The following is an 18,992-nucleotide window of genomic DNA, read 5'->3' on the forward strand; positions in this document are numbered from 1 at the left end:
TGTTTACACCTTTGCTGTACGTGTCTCCCTTCAGCTCCGCTGGCAGCTAAATGTCGCCATGGGCCGAGTCCTCTATGTTCTACCCCGACCTCTGACGCGTGTCTCCCCCCCAGATGTCCCCCCCCATGTTATTTCTTTGACTGGGTGCCCTGTGTAGCCTCTATAAATCAAACCTGCCCCACATCCATCCATCCATCCATCCATCCATCCATCCCTCAATCCATCCATCTTTTTTTTCCTCAGGTGATGTCAGTGTTATAGGCAATGCGACCTTCCAGACTGTGATTTATCCGTCACATCCATGCCTGCGGATCCCCTCTCCTCCTCTAATTGGTTGTGTAATCTGTCGCTTCAGTCACTTGATGATTATGGCGCCTTGTCCCCGTCTCCTTGTCTCGGAGTGCGTAAGGACGTGCCCTAGTCTCATAAACCCCTCATAAAGCTAGTTTTCTGCACGTTTATCAAGAGTGTCAGATACAGTAGGTCAATAGCAGCCACCTGTTTGACTCTCATTTAGCCTGTATATGGGTGACAGCTCGCTGCTGCTGGTCTTGACCTAATTGTGTTGATTCGCTCATAAGTCTCAGAGAGCCCGGAAGACATGAGAGAGATGCACGGCAGAGGTCTCTCTATCTGCAGTTTCCACGACAACGGGAACTACACAGGAGTGTGTGTGTGTGTGTGTGTGTGTGTGTGTGTGTGTGTGAGAGAGAGAGAGAGAGAGACCTGAGTAAAATAAATAAATAATTTTTAAAAAATGACGCCAATACTTGTTTGCTTTGAGGGAAGAGGAGACACTTTTGGAGCTGCAGCGCTGTTCAGACAGATCACAGTCAGGGGAAGCAGATGAATTAGTCTTTAATACTATTTTTTTCGGGCCTTATTAGCAACTTTATCTTATTACACCTTCCATACTCTAACAGGCAGCACTTTCACTGGCTACCTGTTTAAAATTATACAACAAAACAAAACAAAACTGGAACTAAAAGGAAAATGCCACACGTTTCATACACAATCACACATTATCACACTTCAGATTCCTACTTGTTCACCACCTTATTTTTAAACATTTTCTTAAATTTGCAAATTGAAGTTTTACCTAAATTCAGTAACATTTGTTAATCAGACATTTCATTTCCCATTCCACTTATAGAAGCAATTCCAAACTTTTCCCAGAGCCTTATAAATGAGTGTCATCAGCAAACAGAACTCATTTTTTGACAGTTTAGACACTTTACATTTATCTTTGATACAGTACACACAGTTTAGGGCCTTGCACTGAACCTTGTGGAACCCCTCAAGCAACTTCAACAAATCTGATTTAACGTTATTTATTTGTATAAATTGATACTTAACATCAGCGTATCTTCTTGGCCATGAGTGTGCTGTCCCTTTAATATAACATCTCTCCAGTTTCTTCATCAATAAGCTGTGATCAATAGTATCGGGTTCTTTTTTTCAAAGACAGTTCCAAGATCAGTTCCATCACTGCCAGAGAGGTGGACCTGTTCGCTCTAAAACCATACTGACGGTCAAATTGTGTTTTTCTATGAAATTACCAAGCCTTTGCACAAATAGTTTTTCTAAAATGTTTGAGAAGTGTTAAAGCAGAGAAACTGGTCTGTAACTGGAGATTAGTTAGTAGTGTTTTAAAATCTCCTGTATGATACATTTTTCTTTTTGCGTATGTGCTCTGTTTCCTCGGTAATTCAGGGCTTCTCCAGGTATTTGTGCTTCTTTGTGAGTTTTTTTCAACTGACTTTTTTTTCACATAGCACAATTAATGTCCACAAAAAAACCTCATAGGTTTTGTTAGGATCATCATTAGCATAAACCTCATTCCAGTTTTGTTTCCTTAGGTCCACCTTGAGGGCAGCGATGGTTCCTGGTGTTTGAGCTTCTTTCATGTTTTATCATGAAAAAAACTGAAAAATTGCACAAACAGGAAAGTCGACACCTATGACATTTTGTGTGTATTTGGGTTTAACAAATCAATATTAAAATCACCACATTTGCACCTTTTTGTGATTTGATTAGTAAATCCTACCAGCTAATTTACCCTTGAATGTATCACAACAGGTTCCTGATGTTCTATATACACAGCTATTAATTATATTTTTAGATTTTTCAACATCAGTTTCTGTAGTTAATTATTCCAGAATATTTTCTACGGTGTTTAACATACATTTAAACATCTTATAGCTGTATCAGCAGCTACAGAGCAACTCCCCCTCCCTTTTTTTATTGATCTTATTAATCATAAACACTTTATATCCTTCCAGTTTCACATCATAACCTTTCTCATTAACAAGCCTCAGATACATCATTTACATTAAACTTATTCAACCCACTCAAATAGTCCGTGGTTTCAGAGATGTTTCCATAGAGGCTTCTGCTGTGTGTATTATTGATAAATTCCCCTCTATTCTCCCACTGCTGTTGAGTTGTTCATTTGTGTAGGTCTCAGAATTGTTGTTGATGTCATTATAGAAGAGGTTTTCCGGGTCAGTATCAATTCCTTATCTTTATTGGTCTACGTCTTTGAGTTCTCGTATCGTGACTACATTGACTTCTCCGGTTGTTCCATTTAACCGTAAAATCACTTTGTGGTTTCTTGTCCATGTTGCTCGTATCTTGTCTTATTTCCTTGGGATGCGTCCATGTCTGCCAGTGATCAGATGCTCATTCAGGTACACCCCGTCCCCTCCAGCTTCTTTGTATGCCTCCGTAGCAGTGTTGTGTGTTCAATTCACCATACGAACCATTATGGCAGGCTTTGTTTAGCTGTCCTTCCAAGAAGGGTATGTCAACCCAGTGTTCATGTTCTTACTCTGAGAGGACTTCATGACTTGCTATTCCAGCGTCTGTAGTTTCCCTCTGTCTCTGCCTCCTGGTATAAGTTTGGTGTGCAGTATTCAGCATTCTTAGGATTAAATCCTCCATTCGTGTGTATTGTTGCAAGTCTAGGCTATCAGTTTTAACAAGGTTCTTCAGTTGTTTGTATTCACCCATCAGATCAAGTCACAGCTTGTGGTTAAGCCACTTTGCTCAGCTCATCTGACAAAGTTTTTTGTGATCTCCTCCAACTCTTCCTCACCTGCACCATACTGACTTTCTTTGGTGGCATTTTCCATTTCGTATTCGTTTGGTTTCCTTTCCCTTTGTCTCTGTCAGTGTGGCTGCATGTCTTCACGTTTCAATTAAGATAAAAAGACATGGAACAAAATGAACAAATTAGCCACAGATGGAGGATGACCGCAGGGCCCTCAGCAGAGAGTCGCCACAAGTTGCAGTAAAAAGGCTAACACTACCGTCAAACACATCATATGTTGTTATATTATACGTGTCTCCTGTTTCACCCAGAATGCCACTCTGTTCAGTCCCATCAGTCTGTCTTCCTGTCCATTTGACTTCACTTGCATTTTGGTCTGACTCAGGGTCATTGCTATAAAACCACTGGGCTACAGTGACTTACCTGAGTTTTTCGTTACAGACATGGATGCAAAGTATTTCTGTTGAAATGTGCGCAATACCGTTTAAACTCTACCGGTGTGTCGCAGTGAACTCGCTCTAAACACACTCATAGGTTGACAGGAGGAGACGGTGGCGATCCGTGCGAAATATGAGCATTTTCTGACAGTGAGCTGCTGACGTGTCACCAGAACAAAAAAATCCCGCTGGGTTAAGGAAAACATCGGGGCTGCACAGCCTGCACCGGGCTCAGATGACTGTCACATTCTGCTCATCAGTCCAATCCTATACAAAAACACGTGCGCATCTCTCACTCTTCTCATTGACCAAGATGCCCCAGATTCAACGATACAATACACCCCGGGCATCTGATCTCATCACACCCAATTAAATGGCACATATTGAATTCTGCTGGTGGGCAACTTGAGCTCTGCATGCTAAACGGCAGGTCTTTGACCCCGGGCTGAGTGATTGGCCTTGATATTGGGCTCAGTATTTGAGATGGGTCCTGGCGACTAATCGAGCGAGTTGTTCTTTTCACCGACAGTAACTGGAAACGCCTCCCTGCGGTGGAGGGCCGGAAAGAGGAGCCAGCCACTGACATTTAGAGGCCCACCCCTTAATCTGGTTTTGTAAATCTGATTTGAAGAGTGGCGAGCACGGGCAGGATGGCACGTGCGCGCGCGTGCGGAGGGCTTAGGGAGGGATCTTCAGTATGGGAGCTGTCCAGGTGCTGAAATGTTCCGCTGCACGCTGCGCTGTTGGTGTGACAGCAGTACCAGGGCCCATCCGCAGCAGGAGGTTTGCAAGCACGATCTGGTCCATCACGGCCCACGAGGCTGTTAGGTCATGGCGAGGGCAGCTGTTAGAAAGGTTAAACTCATATAATCAACCGAGGTGTCCTATATATGCAAGCCATTAAAGTGACGCGTGCAGCCAGAAGGTTGCTTGGTGACATTTGCGCTCCACGCGGCGCTGCTGGCTCCGCCGCTTGTCTGTGTTTGGTGTGTTAATGACGTGGCCTGGTCACGTCAGATAAATGTGTGTTAAACAACACAGGGGGTAAAACTGCATAATGCCATCTCAGGCATGTCCCTTATTCTGTGCTTTTTATGTTTTCTACCCGCGCTTTCCCTCTGACCGAGCAGGACCAACTCCAGAAAATACCACACAGGCTTGGGCTGCTGCCAGAGCCTCACCTGCATGATATGGCATGGCTTTAAAGTGCATGGGAGTATCCCCCCCCCCCCCCCGTCCCCCCACCCATGTTATCTCACTACAAGTAGTCTCTACAGAGTACGCTGCAGTAAAGGGTTCTGTGAAGGCTGAGCCCAACACCTAGACTTATGTCATACACGCCTAAAGCACTACAGCACCCAAAATGAAAGCCTAACTACACCCTGATGGTGCTGTAAAGAACAAATGAAAATAGAAATTAAATCTTCAATATTCAATTCAATACTGTGAATCTCTGCGTTTCACAGTGGCCTCGAACCCCTCCATTACTGCAGCCTATGTTTCCTTTTAGAAGAAACCTGGACACTGGCTGGTTTGTTTATGTAGGCGTATTTAAATGAAATGTAGTCTATGTGTTTGTGGTTATCTTTGGAGGAAACTGCAGTGAGATACGGCAAAATGACATTCCCTGATATGGTCATCGTCCCTGAGGTCCTCGCGGAGGCATGGGTTGGCATGGTGATTGCAACTATGACCACAAGGCAACACGCACTAAGGATTAGAGAAAACCTTAAAACTCATAGTTGGCCATTGTTGCAGTAATAGAAATACTGTACATGTATTATGAACAATAATGTTTTAGTGTCACATCAAAGTGGAAGCGTTGTTGTCATAATATAATATTACATTTATCTATATTCATTTGTTTCTGGAGCGAGCACGTGGTACGGAGCTACTATGAGTTTTACGACTGTTCATTTGCTATTATCTTCACGTGGCTCTCTTCCTCCTGACAGTGGCGGTTGACGGTTCATTGCGCGTGGACTGGAGCTCGGCAAGCTCCCTGTCTGACCTCGCGCTTTTGGGGAACACGCGGACCTGCTTGGCGCGCAGACTGATTCTGACAGCACCTTTGGGCACACTGGACTTCAGCGAGGTGCCCTTAACTCTCTCTCTCTCTTCCTTCCTTTCTCTCTCTCTCTCTCTTTTTTTTTTTTTAAATTCACATTGGTCTGGTTTTGTAACAAAGCCCAGCTAATGTTGCCTTTTCATTAATTAGTCTCCATGCTGGGCAAAAGAGTTTGGCATCACTTCATGCAATCAGAAAATGATTGTTTGAAAGGTGGTAGGCTATTTCACCTACTGTCAAGGGAAATAGGCCAAAAGGCCAACATTTCGTTTAGTAACCCTTGTCACCCTTTACACATAAGGGAACAGCCTACTGTATCAATTCAGTTGTAGATAGGCCTATAGAACCGGTTTAAAGCTCCCCAGGTAGGTCTACAAATCTTATATAATCCATTTGGTAATTAGGCTAACTTAACAATCACCTGCTGTGGAACCCAACAATCTTTTGTTTTAAGAATTATTGTAATTATTACTAGTATTATTATTATTATTATTATGCTAAATAATTTGTGCTTCAGTTTCAGCAATAATAGGTGGTCACTGGGTTATTGGTTTACCATTTGTGTAAGAAAAAGCTACAGCTACAGTAGGCTAACTGTGAGGATATTCGTTTTTATTGTTACATGAATTATGGGATGTTATGTGTATCACTTTGCATGATTAGAGGCAGCCTACAAGCAGCTTTAGTGTATTATAACCTAGTTGGGCACCTACCAGATCTACCTAATCAAAGATGACAGTCTGAGATGTAATTCGCTACATGAAGCAGAAAATTATTTTCTCAACCCTTCCTGGTTTAATAATTACCTTTTTAATCAAGCCATCCAAGTCTTTAATGTGTTTCAACTCTGAGTTCTTTCTCCATTTTAGTTTTCATTAGTGTTAAGCAGTTGGTTTCTAATTATTTGCAAGTCATTCAGCGTAATTAGCAATTAATTTTTAATTTAGGATTTTAAATGGGATTTAAGTGACACAGAACCTTTGGACAAAAAAGTGTTATATTTTGTGTATATATAAAACGCAAAAGTTCTTCTCTAGAGGTGTGGCACGTGGGACTGACTGTACTTTTAGTCCATGCATGTTTGGCTGGATCAACTCAGCTGTGAGATGCTACATTTGCAGTAACCACCCAAATGTTTGTTTGAATTCAAAATTTCCTTTTGCTTTCCTCTGGTTCCATCTGACCAGTTAATTGTAGATTTTCTATTTCACAGACAGCTGGACTAACAGGATAGCCTGTCCCCAAGACTGACAAGAACCACCCTGATAGATGGTTGTAGCAATGATTTAGGCAGGATACATGCAAAGGAGAGGACTTCAGTGGGCTCTTTGGTTAGTGTGGTGGCTCTACAATGAACCACTATAACCTAAGAAGCCCCCAGGTTTGTGAGTTTAGAAAATAATGCTTAGCAGGCAACAGAAAATAACCTACTGTGTTTGTTTGTAGAAAGTCTGGACCTTAAGGCACATTACTGTCTGTGCTTTTTAATTTAAAGCTGTTGGCATTAAGTTAGAAGGATGTTTATTTGTCTCAGAGATGATGATGTTGATGATGATAATGAGGATGATAAATCCACCTTGCCTCTTTTATCCATCAGTGTTCACCCTCTGGGTGTGAATGTGATGTGTCGCAGTGAGCCAGCCAGGTGACGATTAGCAGCTCCTAAGTGATCCATTATGAAATGCAGCCTCTCAGTCTTCATGGGTGGGCCTGTTATTGAATACTGGCTATGGTGAGAGACAGGTTGGCTGGACTGCTGATCTTATCATATCTCTTTTATAGAGGAAGGGCTCTCTAATGCTTTACACTTCACTCAGAAGGATACACATTAGCTGCAGATGGTCAGGGTTTGTGTTTGGAAATAATTCAGATTTACGTCTTTTGTTGGAGCCAGCTGGTAACTGATAAAGTAACCATTTGGTAAATGTGAAGTTATCTTATCATGGTCATAAAACTGAAATAAATTAAAAATATTGAAGTAGATACCTTACATATTTTTCCTCATACCTTTCATTATATCGCAACACATGAGACTAAATTTGGCTATGATGATGCGAATGCCTCGTCTCTGACGCCCGTGTTAGGCGTGGCATATCTTTGAGCAGCAGCGTCTACAGTAAGTAAAAGCAGGGAGCATGTGCAAGACTCATTAATTTGACTGTTGTGACCGTCGGTTGGTGTACTGAGCGTGTGACATCATCAGTGATTCAAGCACGCAGACATGCCGGGAGGAATTGTTCCATGGCGACCGGTTGCCATAGAAATGTTCCCATTGTGGAAAAGTTGAGAAAGAGAGAGAGAGAGAGAGAGAGAGAGAGAGAGAAAAGGGAGGAAGAGGTACGCACGGTCAGGCAGAAACGTGGCATGTCAAAGGATGTTCAGGTTATTTTCCACCAGGGGAGGCAGATATCACACCAGTCTGTTCCACTGAAGCCACTCATGGGCAGCCCTCTCATACAATTTTGCATAACGAATTCCATCTATGCCTGTGTGTGTGTGTGTGTGTGTGTGTGTGTGTGTGTGTGTGTGTGTGTGTGTGTGTGTGTGTGTGTGTGTGTGTGTGTGTGTGTGTGTGTGTTTGATGGGGAACTGAAAGAGCAATCCAAGCAACAGGTAAAATGTGACTATGCCATTGTATTTTGCAGTTGACCTTTGTTAAATAAGAATAAGGGTATTTGACTCAATCAGCCGGTACAATGGCTCTAGTTAGATCTCTGCTGTGATGTAGCCTTAATTAGCTCAGAAAATAGAGCAATAAATACAAATACGTCTTCGGCACTAAGGAAACCTGTGGCGCTGTATTGAGGCAGTACAGTAACAAAAAGGCACTAACATTTGTTTGTCAAGTAATATAACTAAGCCTAAAAGGACATGTTGGGTTCTTAAATTAGATTTTACAATTTATTTAATCTATTTATCTATTTTACTTACAAATCTAAATCAAATCTAAATTTTGAAAAGAGCCTCAATCCTGAAACACACACACACACACACCCGAAACCCCTAAAATCCTTGAAGAGTGATTTGGTGTGTGTGTGTATTTGTGCTGGCCTGCAGGTGACACAGATAGGGAGACACCAGTCACGTCACCCACTCTCAGCCTGCACCCAGCCTGCTCCCGACTCCTGAATCTGTTGTGTCTTTCTCTGCGCTGTCTCTAGGCCATGCTAGTCCACCACACTCGCTCACAGAGACAGCAGTTAACCAATGGTTTTAAAGCTGAAGCCTCTCCACTGTCTGTGTTTACCAGACTGTGAAGATTTATGGATTCTTGATACTATATATGTGTTTGTACAAATTTTCTTACGAGGGCCAAATATCTTGACAATGGACACAAGTCTTTCCTGATAAGTGTGCTAGTTTAGGATATTAATGTTAGGATGTATATGCTGCGTGCACGTTGTTGAGGCGTGTGATGGAAAAGATGCGGCACGGTGGACTAATCGAAGCGCTCGGTCTGTTCTGAGTACTGCTCATGTCTTCCTCTGTGCTCGCTCTGCTGTTCAGTAGGGCAGTGGGGGACCAGAGAGGGGAGGGGGTGAATGAAGGAGCAGAGTCGGGAGTCGGCAGCCGGCAGTGCTGTTAGCTGAAGCTGTGTGACACGGTGCTGCTTGAGCGCAGGGTTGGAACCAGTTTTTAAAAGATCACACTGATAAATATGCTTAAATTAAACTTTGGCTATGAATGATAAATTTTCTCTCCAAATTTTGTTCTTGTTCTGGGTCAAAATATTGAATTGCCTTTTAGATCATCATGGGATACTCCACTTGAAAAACTAGTGATGAAATCAGGTTTAGAGGCATTAAGCAGGGTGAGAGAAGCGTTTTAAAGTTGGATAGCCCTGTAGATGTACTGTATAAAATCCTCCCACACCACACTGGAGTGATTTCTCCGGGCAACAATTTGACAACAAAATAAAACGTATTCAGATGTGGGTGGACGACATTACCTTCCTGACATCTGATTTTTAATTAAAGACCAAAACAATATATCATTCTAACACTGCTCGAGGGTATATGTCACGTCTCCCCCAGATTATCCTCCGTCTGATCTGTGAGCTGCTCCGCGGCACAAGAGGATTATCGCGCCTCGCGGCAGCTGCTGATGCCATCGCAAGCTTGGGATTCCCCTTTGCTCTTGCTGGGCCCTTCTGACAGATAATTTTGTTGTTGTTTGTTTTTTATTTTGTTGTTTTTTTTTTTGCTTTTAAATGGAACTGACAGGACAAGGTCAGGGTCACGCTGCTGGGATGAGCTAACGTCATCGCAGTTTTCTTATCTACTGCAATCAAATCTGTATTGAGTGGTGACTCATTAATGAAAGGGGAAAATATAGGAAGATTTAACTTGCTGAGAATGACTCAACAGTCCAGATAGTTATTATGTTTACTAATTGTTCAGGTGTTCTAGCGAGTCAGGTAGCTCAGGGCTGTGCCTCTACATGAAAGCGGGTGAAACCAGAGCGTCAGAGAGCTGCTATCAGTCATCACACGACTGGACACAATCAGTACCTGTTGAGATATACTTGTCTACCTTAAACCGTCATCAAATTGCTCAGTCAGCCAGGTGTGTTGACCCATATTGAGTGACAACACGCCAGCGTCAGCTCGGCATGTGGCCTTTGCTGTTGACGTGCCTGTTTCCCACGTGAGTACAGGTAGGGATATAAAAAGAGTTAGCAGACAAAGGAACTTGTCAACACCTGATACTCCCTCTGTGGTTTGACTTTACAGTGCAGACAGATTTGATGGAGGACAGACCGGGAACGGGGGGTCCATCTTTAGCCCACTGTCTGGTTCTGTTAACTCACTGCAAGGAAATTACCTATCTAGCTGTCTGGGCACAGAGCTTTATCACTTTTCTTTTAATAGGTTTTCCTATATAATTAATTCAATATTTGCACTTGTATCAAAAATATCCTGACAGCCACATCGAACACCCCTCCTGAGATCCTCTTGGGTTTTGGCTGTGTGCAGATAATGTGCAAATACATAAACTGAAGATTAACTTCTTTTTCTTTTCATGCACTCTGGTCTTCATCCATAGTTACAGCAAAATACTCTCAGTGGTAGTTTGAGAAGAGTCATTTCAGTCATCGGAACAAACTGTTTGCTCATTAGCCAAAAGGCCAATATAACAAGCCACTGAGGCTCACATGTGGCTATAACTAGCCACCATTACCACTGGCTTGTTGTTAGTGGCAACAAATCTGATATTATGCAAATCAGATGTTAGTTGAACAGATATTGGGTCATAATGACTTCTAACCTCTTAATATGCTATAACACGCTACACAACATGCATGGTGTACATGGTTTAATCATAAACATAGTCCTACATTTGTGTACATGCATGTATGTGTGTGTTTTGTCATACAGCTTGTAGTTTATTAAAATGCTGATTGGCACATAACGAGAAAAACCTTCAATTTCCGAGGCCTTGAAGTACACTGAAGTATTTGAAGTACTTTGAACACAGGAGTTCCTTCTAACTCAAAAGACAACACTGGGTTTTCCAGTGAGTCATAGCAGGATGTTTTCAGAGGCTTTCTCACATTCATGCTGAGCCGAGCTACCGTACCAGTTTTCCCAAGACTCACGCTCGTTTTTTTTTTCTCGTCTTTGCAGGTGAATGTTGATGACACCATTGAAATGTTACCAAAATCAAGAAGAGCTCTCACCATTCAAGAGATTGCTGCATTAGCGCGATCCTCCCTGCATGGTGAGTGCAACATTAAACACACGAACAAGTTCCTGCATCCACTTCACATACAAATGTACATTTGTACTTGCTGTAGATGTTATGCTAAGACTAGGGATCAGGCCAGGACCCAAAAGCAATAACCCCCAAGACAGGCTAGGAGTAACTTAAAGTCTTTTAATAAACCAAAAATCACTGGCAGTGTCCAGGGCCAGGGAACAAAAGTCAAACAACCAAAAATCATCCACGCAGGAGAAAAGTACTCAGAGACCAAACCAAACGAAAATACAAAACGTTCTTACTCGCAAACAGAGGAAACCAAGGTAAGCCCATGAGGTGGGGAAAAAAAGCAAGACACAGGTACGGGAACGATCACGGGAAGACACACACACTCAAGCAAGGAAACAGACTCGGGCATGGAACACAGACGAACCGACAAGGACACAGGGAAATAACGAGACTTAAATACACCAGGCAATGGGCAACAGGTGAAACCAATTAGGGCGGGGCAGACAATCACAAAAGGAGGGAAACAAGACAAAGACAGGAAGTAGAACAAGACAAGATACACAAGGGCCATGATTTCAAAATAAAACAGGAACAGTGAACAAAACTTAACAAACTAAACACCTGAAAAGGTCCAAATGTCCACAAAAGAGATCCAAACAAAAGGGTTCAAAGAACAGCCCCCTTAGGGGCTAGTCATGACAGTAGATGCATGAATATATGCTCAGACTGAAAACGTGTGATCATTTACAAGGTTATCCTGTAGCATAACCCCTGATGTTTGCCTTGCAGGTATTTCCCAGGTAGTGAAGGACCATGTGACAAAGCCGACAGCAATGGCACAGGGCAGAGTAGCCCACCTGATCGAGTGGAAAGGCTGGTGTAAGCCTATGGACACTCCAGCAGCCCTCGAATCAGACTTCAACTCTTATTCTGACCTCACAGAGGGAGAACAGGAGGCACGTTTTGCTGCTGGTAAGACTTCTGTTGTCTGTTTGTGAGATTTGTTTATTATATAAATATTAAAACTCCCTGGTTGGCGACACTCCAGCTTCAGGATGAAAGAGAGTTTTTGAGTGTGCACAGGCCAGATGACAACAAATACTCTGAAGAGATGACTCATGCACCATGGGCAAGAGGTCTCCAGAAAATATGTGAATTAATGATCAGAGAAGGGATGCTAATAAAATGAAAAACCATCATAATAAAACGGTAAACATATTTAGAAAGCAGCAGATGATGATTTATTTGGTCATTAACTTTTAGAATTTAAGTAACAAACAAACTAAGTTTTTTACTTCACAATATTCAGTTGTAGACTGTGCTTTGGAAATAGGTTTGAACAGATATCAGAAAACACATAGTGCTTTGCCTGTGGAATGCTATTGGATCAGTCAGACACATCTGGTGGTCCCGTTGAAATGCAGACTGCACAGTGTAACCTCAGTAAGTTTGTATTGCCCTTCCATAAAGTTGGGGGGACTCACAGGACACAGATTAAAGGAATAGAGCAGTCAAAATCAAAGCAGCAGAGGCTGAGACATCCTTTCATTCACTAGTATGGGTCAAGCTCCAAAACAGCTGTTTATAAAGCTCCCATACAGCAGCTTTACTGGACCTGGCTGACTAGTTTATTCACAGTCAGCCAGACCCACCCACCTAATTTGAATATTCAGATTTGATCCCAGTGCAGGCAGAACTGAGAAATGTGTATCAATACCAGGTGTAAAAGCAAAGATAATCCAATGGCATTATCCAGATAAGATATCCAGATACAGATCCCGTTCATACCAGGTGGAAATGGGGCGTCTGACTCTTTCCCCCTGCAGCCACATTTTGTTGCCCTCAACTTTTTTTGCTTTACACACTCAGAGCACTGCTCACCCACAGCTCATCTGTCTCTATCTTTTACTCACTCACTTCACCTTTTACTTTTTTCATTTGCTCTTGCCCCCTCTATTCATTTCCTCCTTACTCTTATTCACACTGCCCCCCCCCCCCTTTAATATTCCTCTCTGCCTGTCTCTTTATCTCCTCTTTTATTCAGTCTTTTTCACCCTGTCCCTCCTTGCCTGCTCTCCCTCCGTTCTCTCGCTCCCTGCAATGCAGACTCTCAAGGTTAATTTGCACAGTAAGGTTTTGCTCTTGGCTAGTGCCACCATGACTGAGCGATTTTCCTCTGTGCCTCCTCTGTTCTCCTTTCTTTTTCTCTGTCCTCTCTTTTATCTTACTATTTACAGGACCTCTCCTCTCTTCTCTGAGATCCATTTCAGTATTCTTTGGCTATGTGCGACCGTAATGATGATTCAAACAAGCCAATTTATTAAAATGACGAAGTTCAAAGTACTCAAAACATTTCTCCAGATCTTTTAAATAAAGGATCCCAATAGTGAATAGTTTTTTTTTTAGCGCTAGATAGAGGTTGTTAGATAATTTTTATAACAGTTTAAACTTGGTCTGAGACACTGCTTACTTGTAAATGGCACAAAAACTAATCCTTGAATTGTGATGCTGATGTGTAATGTGTATAATGTAAGTTGGGGGCTCATTACATTATAATTCTCCTTGTAACTTACATCATCGGCATGCACCCAGCCCATCAGGGAACAGCCGGTTGTGCTGACTCCTTTTATTTTTGTCAACTGTCTCCTTGTAGCCCAGTGATAGTGTTACCGTGGGTGACTGGACACACTGCGTGAATGTCAGCGAGCGCGTTAGTACATTAAGTGAGCGTGTACGAATGTGTGAAGTGATTCTCTGGTGTGAATAAAATCTAGTTACAGTAGAACAAGCCAGTGTGTGTGTGTGTGTGTGCGTGTGTGAGAGAGAGAGAGTATAGGGAGCATCCTGAGAATTGAAATTGCAGGTGGGGTTGTCCTATTGACAGACTGACTTCTGCCAACACACACACTCACATACTCACACATATTCTTTGCAGTTAACGCTGCAGTGTCCCTCCATACTGCATGAAGCTGCTTGCCAGTTTTGACGGACACACAGAGAGGCTTATGTCACTGTGTTAGTGTGTGTGTGTGTGTGGCAGCATTCCAGATTCTGCTGTGCTGTTAAGTGGCTGTGTAACAGAGGTGTACATGGCCTGACCAGTCACAACCATCACATTCACACTGCACTGCTGCTATGTGTGTTATGACAAATTTATCATTTCAACATAAAAAGTGAGGATATGTCAGAGTTGTGTCTGCCGCATGTTCAGAGTAAGCATTATGCATTAAAGACAAGATGGTGCTCTCACAGTTTCCCTCTGACCAACTGAATTTATTTATGAGATAGGATATAAGATCTGACAGGTGTGAAATCTTTGAATCATGTAATAAATATCTGAAAAAAACCCTTTTTTTTAAGTTTGTATTTTGCCATCAGATGATATTGCTGAAACATATTCTTATGATCTGTTTTAAACTAGGTCACCTCCTGCATGTTGCTGGGGATGATTTTAGGGTCACACATACAGAAGAACAAGAACGTGGATTTGAGTGTGTGTATATCTGTAGGCGTACACCATCTCTTTATCCCTATTTTTGTGTGGTATGTGGGTCAGTGGCATAAAAAAGTATGTATGCAGGTGAAAACTCTCTTTCTTCCTGAGTTAAATGAATTTTAAAAAGGGCTTTCGAAAGGAGAACTTAAGAGCAGCACGCACAATCGAATTTCCCGGAAGATGTGCCAGTGTTTGTGAGGAGAGTTCAGGGCCCAGCTACACTGGCAGATGAATGAGAGCATCGATCTCTCTCTCTATGGGAGACGCCACATGAATACTGAGCAATAACCAGAGACAGAGTCAGAGAAAGGGGCAGACTGAGGGAAGAGAAGTCAGAAAGATAGAAATCAAAATGAGAAGTGAGGGACGAGGCTAAAAGATTGCTGGCTGAAAGGAAAGGGAATGGTGGGAACGAGGAGAGCGAGGTGAGTCGATAGAGCGCTTTATTGAGAGAGACGACTTGAAGAAAGGCACGACACGAAGGAGAGAGTGGATGAATAGGGAAGAATACAAAACAGATGGATTGAGAGGAAGAGAGCAAGCTGGGAGATAAAGAGAAAAACAGAACGGGGGCTCCGATTGGTCAGCGGCTGATGAGAATTGGAGGTGATTGGTCACTTGGACCTTGTGGCTTACTGATCCTGGCACATGCTGAGTCACCTCAGCCAAACACACAGACAGTGATGTCCTCTGTTTGGCTGCTATGCGTGTGTTTTACATGCATGTGAATGTGCATTTGGTCACTAGTGAAATATGGTGATTGGTTAACTATGGTAGTGGAAGTTCTGGCCAAATAACCACTACGGAAATATAACTACTGATAAATCATCTGCTCACTTTTTCTAAAATCCAGATTTTAGTCATTTACATGAATATGCTATTATTTATAGGATTATTCTGCAATATGAATGCAGCTGAAGTGGTTTTACATACACAGACAGACAGACAGTAGAGTAGACTGTAGAGTTTTCAAAGTGAAATGAAAAAAAAAAAAAAAAAAAAAAAAAAAAAATATATATATATATATATATATATATATATATATATATATATATATATATATATATATATACATACTGCGCTTCACTGTGCTTCTTCCAACTTAGTGTCTTCTCTGAATCAACAGGAATGAAACCTGCATAACATGACTATCACATGCTCAGTGACAGCCATCTTAAGTGCACCAGCCAAATGACTGCTGAAGAACACTGACTGTAATGGGAATGCTGTCTCTGACCAGTCTAATACTTCACTGTGCATGTTATTCCTCACACAGACCTGCCAGTCAAAAAGAGCTACCACACATGGAGACACAATGGTTTCGCTGCGTTCTTGTTACCATGCCAACCATGTACTTACTTGTGTACATGTGCAGCTCATGTGTATATATATGTATACATATATATGTGTGTGTTCCAAGGTGTGGCAGAGCAGTTTGCCATCGCGGAGGCTAAGCTGAGAGCCTGGTCCTCTGTGGACGGCGACGAGTCCAACGATGACTCATATGACGAAGATTTTCTGCCTGCCAACGAGCCCGCCACGCAGAGCACAGGTACATGCACCTCCTAACCCCCCCCACCCCCACCGACACACACACACAGAGTGTGCCTCTACAACACAATAGCCGTGGTGAAGCTAAATCACATTTATTTCCTTCATATTGTCCCCTTCCTTCTGAATACCCCATCACACACCCTCTTCCTCATCCATCTTTCTCTCTCTGTATCTTTCTTTGTCCCAGTGCCCTAGTTTTCATCCTCTCCTGACATTTTTTTTGTTCCTCAGCGCAATTTGATATCCCTCCTGCAAGTTTAATATCATTTCCTTTGCTGCAGAGACAGTGTCTGCGTGAGAATGGTGTGTGAGGGGGTTATAAATACACAGTGTATTTGACCGTGTGTGTGTGTGTGTGTGTACGTGCAGGTGTGTGTCTCCCAGAGCTTTCATTTTGATTACACTGAACCACCAATAACCTGTTCTGCAGCTCATAATTCAGCACAGTGATGTTGCTGTATCTTCATATATCCATCTCTGGCTTCTCGCCCTCTGTATGGGCCTCTCAGTGAATGGAGTTTTCCATATATCAAACTGTATGTGAAAGTAATCAACTATATATGAAACTTGACCTGAGTCGGTGCTACTGTAAAACCTACTTCTTCACTTTACTATCACATTAATCTGCAGTGTTGCTGTACTTTTCTGGTCGTGGACACATAAGGAAGAACTTGACAGCAGACAAGCTGATTTTTTTTCCAATCATAGGCAATAATTCAGTTCTCGATCACACTTTGATTTTGCAGCTGGTTTCTTAGCTCTATTACATATATATATATAAATATATATTTTTAATTTATTACTAACATACTGATGTTTTTTGCATTTTTCTACTAAATTGTAGTACAGTTGTTTTGTGATAACCTAAAATTCAACATGATTTTATTTTCTTCCTTAAATAGTATCAATTAGTAGAATTTAAAATTTTCACTCATTTCTTTTAGCCATAAAAACCCAGCTTTAGTTGGTAAACAATGAGTGTGGCTTTGTAACAACAGAGCTAATGTATTCTTCTTAAAGATACCCTGAGTCCTGCACCGTGTCAGGTGCCCACACATAACCAAAGGGTAAAAGTAAAAAAAATATGTTTATATTAATTCAAGGGAAAATGAATTAAATGCAGGCCAGCAGTGGATGAAAGAAATATGAGAACAAAAAATAAAACAGAAACACTAATGGAAATAAAGGTGCAGTTAAAAAAAAAAAAAAAAACTAAACCAGGGCAATCAAATACACTCATGCAATGAATACTAATTAGCCTCCAATTTTGTTTTTCCACAATATGTTGAATGACATTCCTTCCTCAAAAATTAGATGTTGTGTTGTTTACATTTACATTTTGTAAATAGTAGGCTGTTTTTTTTTCCTGCCCTGTGCTGGTACCATTTTTTGCATCTCTGCTGCCAACTAGCAATCAGTGGAAGAGCATGAAATGAACTGCCAATGAACTGTTGGCAGGTACATGTGTCAGTGCAGAGCGAGATACAAACAAAACTGAGACCTGCTCATCAAAACATCGCTGTGTAACAGCACTAGTAGTAAAGCTGTCCACAGGGTAGCTTTAAATGAGTGAAAATGTGAGTAATGAGTAGGAAGAGTAAAGCCTTTCAGTACTGGCTCACTCTCAGTGTCCCTACATGAAACTTTATAGATTCATCTTATATTTCTTCTCTTATCGTTGTTCTTCAAGACTTCATGTTCACAGTCTGTGTCGTTCCCTCTAGATGTGCCATCATATCCTCCTTACTTGAAGGACCTGATCCACAGCCAGCTTTGCCAGCATCTCGGCCTGCGAGGACCCTGTTGCGAGGGTGGAGGCGGAGGTGGAGAGGGAGGTGGCAGTGGAGAGCCCTCCCCCACGGCGGGCTCCCCGGATACCTTGTGCTCCAGCCTCTGCAGCCTGGACGAGCACCACCCGCTCCTGCGTGATCTGGGCGGCCACCGTGGCACCCACTCCCACAGCAACGCCGCCGAGCTCGCTGCAAAGATCCTGTCGGCGTTGCAGGGAGGGGAGGAGCTGTTGGCTCGACTTCAGAGGGCGGGGCAAAGCGGGCACGGTGCGGGGGACTGCGTCTTCCACAGCCTGGGGGGTGGAGGGAGGGGCATCAGGCCCTGCGGGGGTCAGGACTCTCCTTGCTACTCCATGTCTTACTCTGAGACGTACCTGTCACCAGGCGAGGACGACGACACCCCCTGCAAGGACTATGAGAGCACCATGTGCCAGGTGGAGGCGGAGGGAAATGGGGTGGAGTACCCGCCCAACTACGACCTGCGCCGGAGGGTCTCTGACGTGGCCTCCTCTGGAGTGGTGTCGCTGGATGAGGAGGAGGAAGAGGAGGAAGAAGAGGAGAGAGCAGGAGAGCCAAACAACCAATGACTCCTCTCTTCTCGCCTCAGTGTTTAATTCCTCCGAGCTCTCTGGAGGGTTTTCGTTTTTGCATCAACTTCCCCTCTCCTCCACAGCATCTGAAAAGTTTGAACCTCTGCGCATGTGTTTTTTTTTCCCTCTGACTAAAATGTAGATCATCCGTCTTTGCCTTACTTGCAGCATTTCGAATCCTCCTGTCCACGTTGTAACTGCTTTGCCCCCCCTTCGATGTATCAATTCTATTTTCTTTGAAGGCGTCCAAACAATCTTTTTTATCAGTGTGAGAACAGGATTATTGGACTTGTGACA

General features: G+C 42.7%; 1 protein-coding gene across 1 annotated transcript; it reads left to right on the forward strand.

Moving 5' to 3' along the window:
- The first annotated feature begins 5,464 nt into the window (after positions 1–5,464).
- Positions 5,465–18,692, forward strand: zgc:165508 (uncharacterized protein LOC100101652 homolog). Its single transcript, XM_041046934.1, has 5 exons — positions 5,465–5,584; positions 11,184–11,277; positions 12,055–12,237; positions 16,182–16,313; positions 18,040–18,692. The coding sequence occupies exons 2-5, from the start codon at positions 11,208–11,210 to the stop codon at positions 18,690–18,692; spliced, it is 1,038 nt and encodes a 345-aa protein (XP_040902868.1). The 5' UTR covers positions 5,465–5,584; positions 11,184–11,207.
- Positions 18,693–18,992: the final 300 nt, after the last annotated feature.

The sequence above is a fragment of the Toxotes jaculatrix genome, chromosome 9 (genome assembly GCF_017976425.1).
Source record: "Toxotes jaculatrix isolate fToxJac2 chromosome 9, fToxJac2.pri, whole genome shotgun sequence".
NCBI lineage: Eukaryota > Metazoa > Chordata > Actinopteri > Toxotidae > Toxotes > Toxotes jaculatrix.

Bases quoted from the DNA above. Each gene is read 5' to 3' on its own strand.
- zgc:165508 (XM_041046934.1), top strand. From the start codon at position 11,208: ATGTTACCAAAATCAAGAAGAGCTCTCACCATTCAAGAGATTGCTGCA. The intron at 11,278-12,054 runs GTGAGTGCAACA...TTTGCCTTGCAG, and splicing joins AGCGCGATCCTCCCTGCATG to GTATTTCCCAGGTAGTGAAG. The intron at 16,314-18,039 runs GTACATGCACCT...CGTTCCCTCTAG, and splicing joins GCCCGCCACGCAGAGCACAG to ATGTGCCATCATATCCTCCT.